At 43.8% G+C, this 13724-nt stretch overlaps 1 protein-coding gene across 1 annotated transcript in view; it reads right to left on the bottom strand.

The window, feature by feature from the left end:
• The window catches only part of LOC140495855 (exocyst complex component 1-like), a 105594-nt gene extending 101435 nt beyond the window's left edge, over positions 1 to 4159 (bottom strand). Inside the window, exon 1 of the mRNA XM_072595054.1 lies at positions 3754 to 4159. Coding sequence (XP_072451155.1) covers positions 3754 to 3877 — 124 coding nt within the window. The 5' untranslated portion in view covers positions 3878 to 4159. The remainder of the gene's footprint in view (positions 1 to 3753) is intronic.
• Between the last annotated feature and the right edge of the window lie 9565 nt (positions 4160 to 13724).

Genomic DNA, 13724 nt, shown 5'->3' with positions numbered 1-13724 from the left:
GGCAAGAACATTTGAAAGCCAATTGGAGGCAGATGTTCGCAGGTAAAGAGACGGCTGGAAAATGGGAAGCCTTCAGAAATGAGATAACAAGAATCCAGAGAAAGTATATTCCTGTCAGGGTGAAAGGGAAGGCTGGTAGGTATAGGGAATGCTGGATGACTAAAGAAATTGAGGGTTTGGTTCAGAAAAAGAAGGAAGCATATGTCAGGTATTGACAGGATAGATCGAGTGAATCCTTAGAAGAGTATAAAGGAAGAAGGAGCATACTTAAGAGGGAAATCAGGAGGGCAAAAAGGGGACATGAGATAGCTTTGGCAAATAGAATTAAGGAGAATCCAAAGGGTTTTTACAAATATATTAAGGACAAAAGGGTAACTAGGGAGAGAATACGGCCCCTCAAAGATCAGCAAGATGGCCTTTGTGTGGAGCCACAGAAAATGGGGGAGATACTAAATTAATATTTTGCATCAGTATTTATTGTGGAAAAGGATATGGAAGATATAGACTGTAGGGAAATAGATGGTGACATCTTGCAAAATGACCAGATTACAGAGGAGGAAGTGCTGGATGTCTTGAAACGGTTAAAGGTGGATAAATCCCCAGGACCCGATCAGGTGTAGCCGAGAACTCTGAGGGAAGCTAGAGAAGTGATTGCTGGGCCTTTTGCTGAGATATTTGTATCATCGATAGTCACAGGTTAGGTGCCTGAAGACTGGAGGTTGGCAAACGTGGTACCACTGTTTAAGAAGGGCAGTAAAGACAAGCCAGGGAACGATAGACCAGTGAGCCTGACCTCAGTGGTGGGCAAGTTGTTGGAGGGAATCTTGAGGGACAGGATGTACATGTATTTGGAAAGGCAAGGACAGATTAAGGATAGTCAACATGTCTATGTGCATGGGAAATCATGTCTCACAAATTTGATTGAGTTTTTTGAAGAAGTAACAAAGAAGATTGATGAGGGCAGAGCAGTAGATGTGATCTATTTGGACTTCAGTAAGGCGTTTGATAAGGTTCCCCATGGGAGACTGATTAGCAAGGTTAGATCTCACAGAATACAGGGAGAACTAGCCATTTGGATACAGAACTGGCTCAAAGGTAGAAGACAGAGGGTGGTGATGGAGGGTTGTTTTTCAGAATGGAGGCCTGTGACCTGTGGATCGGTGCTGGGGCCTCGACCTTTTGTCACTTACATAAATGATTTGGATGCGAGCATAAGAGGTACAGTTAGTAAGTTTGCAGATGACACCAAAATTGGAGGTGTAGTGGACAGCGAAGAGGGTTACCTCAGATTACAACAGGATCTGGACCAGATGGGCCAATGGGCTGAGAAGTGGCAGATGGAGGTTAACTCAGATAAATGCGAAGTGCTGCATTTTGGGAAAGCAAATCTTCACAGGACTTATACACTCAATGGTAAGGTCCTAGGGAGTGTGCTGAACAAAGAGACCTTGGAGTGCAGGTTCATAGCTCCTTGAAAGTGGAATCGCTGATAGATAGGATAGTGAAGAAGGCGTTTGGTATGCTTTCCTTTATTGGTCAGAGTATTGAGTGCAGGAGTTGGGAGGTCATGTTGTGGCTGTACAGGATGTTGGTTAGGCCACTGTTGGAATATTGCGTGCAATTCTGGTCTCCTTCCTATCGGAAAGATGTTGTGAAACTTGAAAGGGTTCAGAAAAGGTATACAAGGATGTTGCCCGGGTTGGAGGATTTGAGCTATAGGGAGAGGCTGAACAGGCTGGGGCTGTTTTCTCTGGAGCGTCGGAGGCTGAGGGGTGACCTTATAGAGGTTTACAAAATTATGAAGGGCATGGATTGTGTAAATAGACAAAGTCTTTTCCCTGGGATTGGGGAGTCCAGAACTGGAGGGCATAGGTTTAGGGTGAGAGGGGAAAGATATAAAAAAGACCTAAGGGGCAACTTTTTCATGCAGAGGGTGGTACGTGTATGGAATGAGTTGCCAGAGGATGTGGTGGAGAGGTACCATTGCAACATTTAAGAGGCATTTGGATGGGTATATGAATAGGAAGGGTTTGGAGGGATGTAGGCCGGGTGCTGGCAGGTGGGACTAGATTGGGTTGGGATATCAGGTCGGCGTGGACAGTTGGACCGAAGGGTCTTTTTCCATGTTGTACATCTCTATGACTCTATGACCTGTACAGAAGTTCATGAAATCATGATTGGCATGGATAGGGTGAATAACTAAAGTTTTTTCCCCACTGTAGGGGAGTCCAAACCTAGAGGACATATGTTTAAAGTGAGAAGGAAAAGATTTAAAAAGGACCAGAGGACTAACTTTTTCACACAGTGGGTGGTACATATATGGAACAAGCTGCCAGAGGAAGTGGTGAAGGTGGGTACAATTATAATATTTAAAAGACACCTGGATGGGTATATGAATAGGAAGGGTTTCAGAGGATATGGGCCAAATACTGGCAAATGGGACAAGGTCCAATTGGGATATCTGGTCAGCACAGATGAGTTGGACCAAATAGTGTGTTTCTGTGCTGTATGACTCCATTACTAGGCCTCCATAAGTGCAAGTACATTGGAAGGAGCTTTTGGAATGCTGGAGTGACACTCATGCATTTGTTTTCTCAGGCATTTTTGTTAAGCTTGAACTTGAGTTGCAGTTGCATTAGTCCAAATGCTCTGTTCAGTTGGCATAAAGTTTATACAGTAGTTTTCATAATTAAGTTGTGTTCAATTATCATCAATAAGAATTCAAATGATCCAATAGTCAAAAACATATCTTGCTACATGAAAAAGTTCAAAACTATATTTAAATAGGATAACAGGTTCTATCACCATGTTGACTTTCCTCACCAGTAAGCTGCAATAGCAGTACAAGTAGGTTGTTGTAATTCACTGAATCCATATGCAACCCGGTTTCCTTTTGCCACAGGTTTGATGGTTCTGAAACATTTCTCAAACGGAGCTCAAGTAACAGTCTGCATTACTTTCAATGAAGTTATTTAAGAATCGTTGAGTATTCCCAACCACAGACACCAAGTTCTAAAACGGAGACTCCAGGTATAAAATTACTCCAAAATTTCCTTATCAAGTGTGTGGTAGGTTTTGAGGTGTCGCTCCCCTGCTTTAGTTTATTCCCCGTTTCGAAACTGGTAATCTAACTGTTTAACTCAGAACAAACCAATCAACAGAAGTGCCTCGGCTAAGTTTTGACAAGGTAAAAACAAGGATGCAGATGCTGGAAACCAGATTCTCGATTAGAGTGGTGCTGGAAAAGCAAGGCAGATAAGTTTTCACAAGGTGAAATCTAGCAGCTCTCTTGTGATAATGATTTTTACAAATGAGAAACACAGTTATCACGCCAAGCGGCTTTTAACTACGTAACGAGTCCTATCGTTGTTGCCGTCAAGGTACAGCTGACCCATCCTGACCCTTTTCGGGTGGCAGTTCCAATTTTCAATACTGGACGTACACCCTCTGATGAATGTACCTCGTGAAAAGAGACTGTTTACACACTCCCAACTCGAAATCAGAAAAAAAAAGCGAAACGACTATTTCTTATACTTGGCATTTGGAGGAAGGGACGTTCAGTACATGTGGGTTACTTTAAAATATAGGCATATTGAATGACTAAATAATTAAAACTATCAAAAGTTTGGGCTGTGGAAAAGTCTAAGTGTAAAACTTCTCCAATCGGGGTTCGCATGATACACCTACGCCCGGGGTGAAATCTCAAACCGGACACATTGCAGCTCTCTGTGACCCACTGCTTAGTCTACGCACCTGCGGCGCACAAGATGCAGCTTTTCCGCTTCTTTCCAGCTTTCCAGACGAAGACCAAACCCAACAACCTCTCCTCCTGTGGTGTGAAAACATCCTTTTGCAGCTGATTCCGAATAGCAATCATGGTTGGTGCATAAATCAAACAGATGGTTCCCTCCCGTTTTCTTGAAATTCAATCCAGGAAGTCACAACACCGCCGTTTCAGATAAGATTTACCAAAAGTACAACGCTCACATCAACAACGGAAAATGTTCTTAGGGATTCCCTAAACTAGATGGAGATCATATAAACAGGTTGCAATCTACGTCTAAAAAGGAAACAGTCCCTCCAGCTCACAAGGCCTTCCCCGTTTCGATCTCACCAACTGACAGATTTCCTGCCAACGGAAGCGCGAGGGAAATAACACGCGTGCAACCCGGCGCTTTGAGCCAAACCGAGGCTAGGCATCAGTCCTCGCGTCCCACCCCCTCAGTAACATCCCGCCCCTCAGTATCACCCGGGCACCGCTCCTGAAGACACGCCCCCTCAAGTGAAACCCCGCCCACTTATTGATGTGCGCCCCCCACAGTAAAACCCCGCCCCACTGCATGACTCCGCCTAGTTCCCGCCCCTCAGTTATGGCCCCGCCTCCGCAATGACTGCCGCCCCCCCCCACAGAAAACCACGCCCCCTCCGCTGAACGCCCGCCCCGCCCCGCCCCATCGTTTACCCCCGCTCTTTCAGTTGAGGGAACAGCCGTTGGTTTCGGGACGTGACGCCGCGAGTCGATCTGTTTTTGTTAACGGTCTCTCATCGCACAATCATTTAAAATAAAAGCTGTACGCAGCTTGCAAGTAATCCGGACGGGATTCTCTTTTCCTGGCTATTAGAATAAGAATGCTCATAAAAAGATGCAACTACGTTCCTTTTAATCCTGAGGTAAATTCATTATTTTTTTAACAATTTAACATAAAACAAGTGATTCTTATCACATTCGGTGGTGGAGGCGGAATTGGTCATTGCAACAGGAAGAGGGGTCACCGGATTCGAAATGTTAACTGTTTCTCTGTCCACAGGTGCTGCCAGACCTGCTGAGTTTCTTCAGCAATTTCTTTAGTGTCAGATCTCCTGTATCCGCAGGTCTTTGTTTTATTTTATGAGATAAGTAAAGTCCTGGATTCCCCCCTCCCCCAACTGATGTCGGAGCTCCGTGTTCGCTGGCGAATACCGCGCGATAGTGCCATTTAAAGGTAACACCTTTTGCTAGTGTCTGCCTGTGGAGACAGAGAAGCCGCGAACCTGTACCCTGTCTTCTGATAGAGTTTGTGGAGGAGGCAAGGAGGAATTCCCTGTCTACCAGGAATGAAATCCCAAAGCTGCCCAAAGCCAAAGGTATCACTCGCAATGATCCCCTAAGATCGACTGTTACAACTCTTGACTCAATACCCCTGCTGAGCCTCACGAGTTGTTATTTAGAGCTGGAAGATGTGTCGCTGGAAAAGCGCAGCATTCCTGAAGAAGAGCTTATGCCCGAAATGTCGATTCTCCTGCTGCTTGGATGCTGCCTGACCTGCTGCGCTTTTCCAGCAACACATTTTTCAGCTCAGATCTCCAGCATCTGCAGTCCTCACTTTCTAGTTGTTATTTAGTACCTGTACAAATCCGGTATCATCACTCTTCTCCAATCATTACAATATGCTTTATTCTGTCTTCTGTTTTTACTGCAGCACTCTACTATTCTCCTGTCCATACTTTTGTCAGTTCCTCAGATTATTTTCACTTCATTCTCACCCAAACCTGCAAGACCTCAAAACCTCCCACCATTGTGTTACTAACACACTTTCTTGTAGAATCAAGTTTGTGCCAAGTGTGCATAGAAAGAATAGGTCTTCTTGAGAGCAAACCCGAGGAAAGCAACTTGTCCAGATGGAATCCCCAGCTGTGCATTTAGATCCTGTACAGACCAGCTGGAAAAAGTATTCGCTGACATCTTCAATCTGAAATCTCCACCTGCTTCCAAAAGACCACAATTATACCAGTACCAAAGAAAACATATGCAATGTGCCTCAACAATACTGTCCCAGTGGCTCTGACCTTTAAAATCACGAGGTGCTTTGAGAGGTTAGTCATGGTCCACATCAACTCTAGCTTCACAGCCTGCCTTGGTCCCCTGTAATTTGCCTATTGGCGAAACAGGTCCACAGCAGACTAATCTCAAAACTCCAAGACCAAGGTCTCAGCCCCGCCCTCTACAACTGGATCCTCAGCTTCTTGACCTACAAACTGCAATTAGTGAAGATAGACAACAGTACTTCCTCCATGATAAAACCTTAACACTGGCATCCCACATGCATGCATTGTCAGCCCTCTCCTGTATTCCCTGTGCACCCATGACTGTGTAGCCAAATTTTGTATGAGCGATAACTGCAAGTTCTCTGATGACACCACCATTGTAAACCCAATATCAAACAATGAATCAGCATATAGAAAGGAGATGGAGAACTGATTATTGACTTCAGTAAGGAAGGATGAGGCCAGCCCGAATCCTCATCAACACAGAGCTGAGGTGGAGAAGATTGAGAATGTTAAATTCCTTGGAATGATGATAACCAACAATCTGTCGTCGACCTCCCACGTAGATGTGACAGTCAAGAAGGCATAACAATGCCTCTTCTTTCTCAGGCTCTGTAAGATGGGGCAAAAATTCCTTTCAGATACCCTGGACTAAAACTCTCTGAATTTGGGACATGAGTTTGTGGAATTCATATTTGAACTAAGAGTCACTGAGCTCTCTGGCTGAGATAGACTAGCCAATATGCAGGCCTACAGGGAGCTGTCTGGTACAGGGGTAAAGCTATAGGAAGACCCCCCAGAAATGCCTCAGCTAAAAGACAATGAACTCCAGCCTGCAGAGCAAACAATGAGACATTCTGGAGCTTACAAAATTACAAAACCATTTGAGTTTCAATCATTTGCAGAGATACTGAACATTCCACACCATTGTACAACATGCAAACCTGCTTGCCTTGAATGGGAAGGCCTTCACACTATCAAGAACACCTTAACCTACACCCATCTGAGAGAAATAATGGACATTCAAAACTATCGGAAACCCACTCACTTTAACTGACAAACAATTCACACCTGATCTTATACTCGGGAATTTCAATCAGCCCCAAGTGAAGGAACAACAGCTCAGTGATCGAATCCAGCTTTGGCGGGAGGTAAAGGAACTTGACAGTCAGTATAATTGGGGAACTCTGATCTTTAGTATTTTCAGCAAGATGTCCAATCAGCATGAAGAGAATCAGCCACAGTCAGTCGCAGACTCTGGAAAAGGAGAGGAAGCAATCTTCTCATCCACGGACCTCCACGTACTGAAGAGAAGTGACTGGAGAGTCGAAAGACCCCGCGGGGAGTGCCAGCAACATCCACCACCATCCAAGCTAACAGATGCAACTTTGGGGGTGAGCATAAGGTTATCGAGACCCTCTGTCGCAGCTCATTAAGATAGGGTAGGAAGGGTGGGCTTTGGGGCCAATGGTGCAGGGCATTCCCCAGGGAAGGGAACAAGATAGGACCCCAGGATTTGCATTTTCTCTCTCTCTCTCTCTCTCTCTCTCTCTCTCTTCCCCCCCACCCCCCTTTTCCCCTTTCACCCAGTAATAAACAGCTCTTTGTAATTCAAAACCCACTGCACCAAGTTGGGGCTGCAAGGGTTAACTGGGGTGTTAGTAGCTGTCAGACAAGTCTTACTTCACTTGATACATAGCATTTTTTTCTTTTCTAAGTATTCATTTTCTTGTAAGTGATTATATGTATGCTCAATTTTGCTTGTTTTAATAAAATTTCAATAAAATGTTTCATTTGCAGTTGAAGCATCTGCTTCCTGTGTTTTTCCCCACACCACATCTCACTACGTAAGCCCAGTCTCAGAACCAGGGAGCTGTTGTATAATAAACTGACCAGCACTCCCTACAGCAGATAGGAAATTCAGCATGTCCGTAAGGACCCTCACCAATGTTTACAGATTCACTATAGAGAGCATTCTATCCAGGTGCATAACAGCTTGGTATGGCAACTACTCTGCTCAGGACCATAAGAAATTACAGAAAGTTCTGTGTGCAACTGAGATCATCACAGAAGCTAACCACCGTCCATGGACTGAACGCTTCCCATTGCTGCAGAAAGGCTGTCAACATCATCAAAGACCTCACCTACCTCACTAATAGTCTCTTCCAACATCCTCTGTCAGGCAGAAGATACAGAAACGTGAACATACATACCAACAGGTTCAAGAACAGCTTCTTTCCTGCTGATATTAGAATGAATCTCTCTAGTTTCAAACCTAATGCTGATTTTGCTTTTTGCACCTCCATTGCATCTATAATCTTGTATGCTTTGCTCTGTCTAATCACCCTATGATCCTAGCGAGTTTTGAGAAGATTTGTAGCTCAGGTTGAGGTTCTGGATGTAGGTTTGCTCGCTGAGCTGGAAGATTCTTTTTCAGATGTTTCATCACCATACTAGGTAACATCTTCAGTGAGCTTCCGGAAGAAGCATTGCTCATAACATCAGAACCCTACGATCCACTGGTCCTCACCTACCACCCCACCAACCTCCATGTCCAACGTATCATCCGCCGTCATTTCCGCCACCTCCAAACGGACCCCACCACCAGGGACATATTTCCCTCCCCTCCCCTATCAGCGTTCCGAAAAGACCACTCCCTCCGTGACTCCCTCGTCAGGTCCACACCCCCCACCAACCCAACCTCCACTCCCGGCACCTTCCCCTGCAACCGCAAGAAATGCAAAACTTGCGCCCACACCTCCCCCCTTACTTCCCTCCAAGGCCCCAAGGGACACTTCCATATCCGCCACAAATTCACCTGCACCTCCACACACATCATCTATTGCATCCGCTGCACCCGATGTGGCCTCCTCTATATTGGGGAGACAGGCCGCCTACTTGTGGAACGTTTCAGAGAACACCTTTGGGACACCCGGACCAACCAACCCAACCACCCCGTTGCCCAACACTTCAACTCCCTCTCCCACTCCACCAAGGACATGCAGGTCCTTGGACTCCTCCATCGCTAGACCATGGCAACACGACAGTTGGAGGAAGAGCGCCTCATCTTCCGCCTGGGAACCCTCCAACCACAAGGGATGAACTCAGATTTCTCCAGTTTCCTCATTTCCCCTCCCCCCACTTTGTCTCAGTCAAATCCCTCGAACTCAGCACCGCCTTCCTAACCTGCAATCTTCTTCCTGACCTCTCCACCCCCACCCCACTCCAGCCTATCACCCTCACCTTGACCTCCCTCCACCTATCGCATTCCCAATGCCCCTCCCCCAAGACCCTCCTCCCTACCTTTTATCTTAGCCTGCTGGACACACTTTCCTCATTCCTGAAGATGGGCTGATGCCCGAAACGTCGATTCTCCAGTTCCTTGGATGCTGCCTGACCTGCTGCGCTTTTCCAGCAACACATTTTCAGGGCTGCCTTTCAGCCCAGGTTGATCAGAAACTGGTAATGACAGTGCCTCTATTTTTGGCATGTAACCTCTGAATTAGCCAGCACATTGCCTGAATTCTTCTGGATTGTTTTGCTTTAATATTATTGGAATATTGTTGCCACAATTCACCTCCAGGGTTTAAAGACCTCATTACATTCTTTTTTCAGGCACACAACCACCATTCTCAGAACAAACTAAAACAAAACTGAAAAATGTCTTTTCCTTTGTAACACACAAAATAAAAATATAACTTCAACTTCTGTGCTTCCGCTTCAGGACCTAAGCTGTCAAACAATATGTATGAACATTCATCATATGATACTTCCATTCATAGAGAGCAGAGGATTTGCTTGCCAAATTTGCGAGAGGCATAGGAGTTTTAGTTGCAATGCATCTGGTTCCAGAATATGATGTAAGAAGAGTGTGGGCTGTCGGCAGATAAATTTCTGCAAAGAGGAAAGAGGCACCACCTAACAAAAGTTTTTTTAAACTTAAAGACAGAAACTAACTAAAAAAGAAATATTTATAGAATACAACGTCATGGTATGCCGTTCCTGAAACTAGTGATCTCTGTGTGTGCATACACAGAACTCAAGGGCGTGGTACACTGCTTCTGGAAACAGCAATCTCTGCGCGCGCATGCGCAGAACACAAGAAACTGTCTTTCACGGGCTTTTGTTATACACATTATCCAGACGATAGAAACTGCTGTACCTGTTGTTCGGGCAGAGGTGGTGTGGTCAAGTTGCACTATTAGGGTCAGAATCATGCTGCCCCTCCCAAAAGCTTTTGAATTAATAAATTTGATTGACTTGCTTCTAAATTTGAGTTTTATTAATTTTACTACAACAACCTCCACCCCATCTGGAAGCCACACCTGAGACATCTCTGATTCACCAAGAAAGTGGTCACAGAACGTTTAAACTCCAAGAGGATCTGCAGCCTTGTATCATGGTGAAGGCAACATTATCAAGGTTGCAAAGTTCACTTTTAAATTAATGGGTATCTAGCACAAACAGACAACATTGCAAACTTCTCTCAGCATGCCATCTTTGTCACATTCAGAAAGTGATGGAAGGGGAGGATGAATGGGCATGGGGATGAGGCAGGGTACGAGGTTTTACCCAATGGTAAAAGCAAATCGTTAACTGAATCCATTTGTCACTGTTGGTACCATGGATATAGAAGCCAGAAGGATCATCATTAATATGTGACTATGCGTAAAAGTTAATACTAATAAATTTGTGCCATTCTAGCAGCAGTTACAATGTCTACATTCTGAGGCAGTTTTCCATTTCCTGCATCTTCAGTCCTCCAAGTAGGAACAGAGTGTGGGCAAGGACCTAATTTGTCAATACGTGACTGATGATCCCTCTCCTCTACCACCCATGAAAGGGCAACAAGTGTATGGTGAAATCCATCAGTGTTCATAAGCAACTGTTCTGCTTTTTGGACTACTTGTGGACTGTGGAATGTGACCCTGATGTACTGTGGTCTTTTGAATACATTACAACCTTTCCATACTGACAATGCAGCCATTACCACCCCTCATGCAACTACATAGATGGCACCAGTAATGTTGCTAATGGGTAGAAGACGCCATACAAGGTTAAATCTGATCTTGGACCTAGGCTGGGCAGAGGATGAAACGACATCAGGAACTCCAAAGCCAGACCCATGACACACAGAAAAAAAGTCAGGGAAATGACCCCGAATGTTTAAGATGCATGGACAACAGTGATGTATAAAATTCGTATAGGTGCACCTGTCTTGGAATAACTATTTGAACCATATATGAAAGCTACAAATTCTCAAATAGTGCAGGAGCCAAGTGTGCGATGCCCCTCAGAACATTCAGAAATGCTGCTGTAACCTGTGGATTCACCCTGTCTGTCAAATGTTACCAAGTTCTCTGAATCAGAGATAGACATGTTGGAAGTAGGCACGTCAATGACTTTACCACCCTAAGAAGAGAGTGAAGTTCTACTGAGGTGCTCCTAGCACAAGAGGCAAGATCCCGTTTGTTGCCATTGTCACCATTGTCGGGTGCCAAATTGGAGAAACCTGACGCGGTGCTAAAGCACCCTAGGCGGCTCTCCAAGAAATAGGACCAGCCTATGTCCACAGACTTAGAGGGGAGCGATGTAGTGATTGTTAAGATGTCAACCAGTTGTATCTTATAAAATGTGTGTTCCCTGATTGGGACTGTTAACCTGGTCCAAACAGGGAGCCCTGGCTGACATATGAAAAAGGGAGTGTCAAGGTACTAGTATGAGATTGTACTGTAGTCAAGGACTGTTCATATGTAAATAAAGGGTGACTTGGTGATGGGATACTGGCATGTGTGGAATTATTTCATGGCCTAATTAAAGTTCTATAAAACTACACATGATTTGCCAATTTTATACAGAGGAACCTCGATTATCTGAATATCAGATTATCCGAAGAAGATTTCAAGGTCCTGCAAAAATGTTACATCAAAGAGGTAAGTGTATTTGATTTACTTGTACTGAAGAAAATGTTACACAGCCCTTTGCAAAAGTAAGTATTTTACAGTATTCCCAGCACATTACTGGGCCATTTATTAAAAAAAAGACCAAGAACATAAACATATGCACGTCGCCGAGCTTCCATCATTCTATCGTGAGACTAAGTTCCTGGAAACTGATACTGTAAATAGTCTTGCGATTGTAGAAGCTGTTTGGGGCTTTTTTTAATGCTGGGATTTCATGGTAAAGGTTTTGTTCTTCTCATTTTAATGTGTAATTTGCAAACTGCAAAGATTAGTTTGTTTAATTGGCAGACTCATTAACATTATAGATTTAAACAGATTCTCCGATAGAACACAGCATTAGATCAATATGGCTTCCCCTGTTTTAGCTAAAATTGATTACCCAAATAATCAATTATCCGATCGAAATAATGCCCACCCATCTCGTTCAGATAATCAAGGTTCCCCTGTACTCTATGTCCTGACCAATGAAAGCAAGCATGCCATATGCCTTCTTAATGACCTTATCCATTTGTTTTGCCACTTTCAGGGAATGTTTAACCTATGCACCTAGATCCTTCTGCATATTGATGTTTTAAGGATTCTGCCATTTACTGTACACTTCCCTCCTGCATTAAATTTTCCAAAATGCATCACCTTGCATTTGTCTGAATTAAGCTCCATCTGTCATTTCTTTGCCCAAGTCTCCAACTTATTTATATCCTGATATATCTTCCACCAATCTCTTCACTATCTGTAGCTGCCCCAATCTTTATGTCACCTGCAGACTTACTAGACAGACCACCTACATTCTCCAACACCACCCCATGCAAGGGCAACAAGCGTACAGTGAAGATTTGTATTTATATATTTATGTATATTATGGTGAACATTTATATATGTTAGAAACAACAGTGGTCCCAGCACTGATCCCTACGTAACATTACTGGTCATAGACCTCCAGGCATAAAAACACCCTTCCACTGCTAGTCTTTGTTTCTTTGATTAAGCCAGTTCTGTATATATCTTCCCAGTTCTCCACAGACCCCATATGATCACCTTTTGTTTCAGCCTGCCACAGTAGTAGAAGCCATTTGAGATAAAAAACAGGTTATCCTATAAACACAAATATCACAGATAGGCAGAGTTATTACTTTATTTTGTCTTCTGTAACCTATGGAGATAAAATGAGCCATGCAGAATGAGAGTGAGAGCATATACTCTGTGTGAAAACTGAGTTAATAGATAAATATAAGGCTGGAAATTTTGCCTATCTTGGAACCAGAGGAAGAAATCAACAGTGCAATACTAACATTTAGAAATGGCTCTGAGGTTAGAAGTTACCTGGCTGAGAAAGTAGAAATGAAGCAATCCACTGGAAGCTTGGAGCTGCTGTGTTTGCTCTGAAATCTGTACTTCTGAGGAGATCAATAAGTAATCAACTCCTTATTTCTATAGTTTGACATGAGTATCCAAGAAAATGGTGTCTAGTTAATCATTTTTTTCTGATCATTTGATGCATTCTTTAAAAAGGTGAAATATTGACTGGCAGTGAATGTCTTTTGGTTAAAAGACTGCTTGACACCAGCTTTCTTATTAAGGTTTAGTTTTTCACAAAACTAAGAAAAGAGCAGTTGTACTCAGACTGTCATAAAGTTTGCAAGTCAAGATCTTGTCATCTTTCAACTAATAACTAAATGTTCAACTTTCTCTTTAAAGCTATTGGTCTGCGTGAAGGCTGTAATATGCTGGATGCAACGGCCTCTATTCGGTGAGACGGATTGTCCCAGTTCCTTTCCTCCCAGGAATGTTAATAACTCCAACATTGCTGTCATCAAGAAGTGAAAGAAGCTGAAAATTTACCAGATCAAGAAATCAGCATTGGACTAGTGGGCCACTCAAGGGAATGCCAAGTTTGAAGAAACAGAGCACAGTGATTGTATGTAGAGTGACTTGGAATGGGAACTGCTTTATGTTCCT

This window comes from Chiloscyllium punctatum, chromosome 25, assembly GCF_047496795.1.
Source record: "Chiloscyllium punctatum isolate Juve2018m chromosome 25, sChiPun1.3, whole genome shotgun sequence".
In the NCBI taxonomy this organism is placed as follows: Eukaryota; Metazoa; Chordata; class Chondrichthyes; order Orectolobiformes; family Hemiscylliidae; genus Chiloscyllium; species Chiloscyllium punctatum.
The sequence above is the reverse complement of the archived record's forward strand: the minus strand, read 5'-3'. Positions and strand labels throughout refer to the sequence as shown.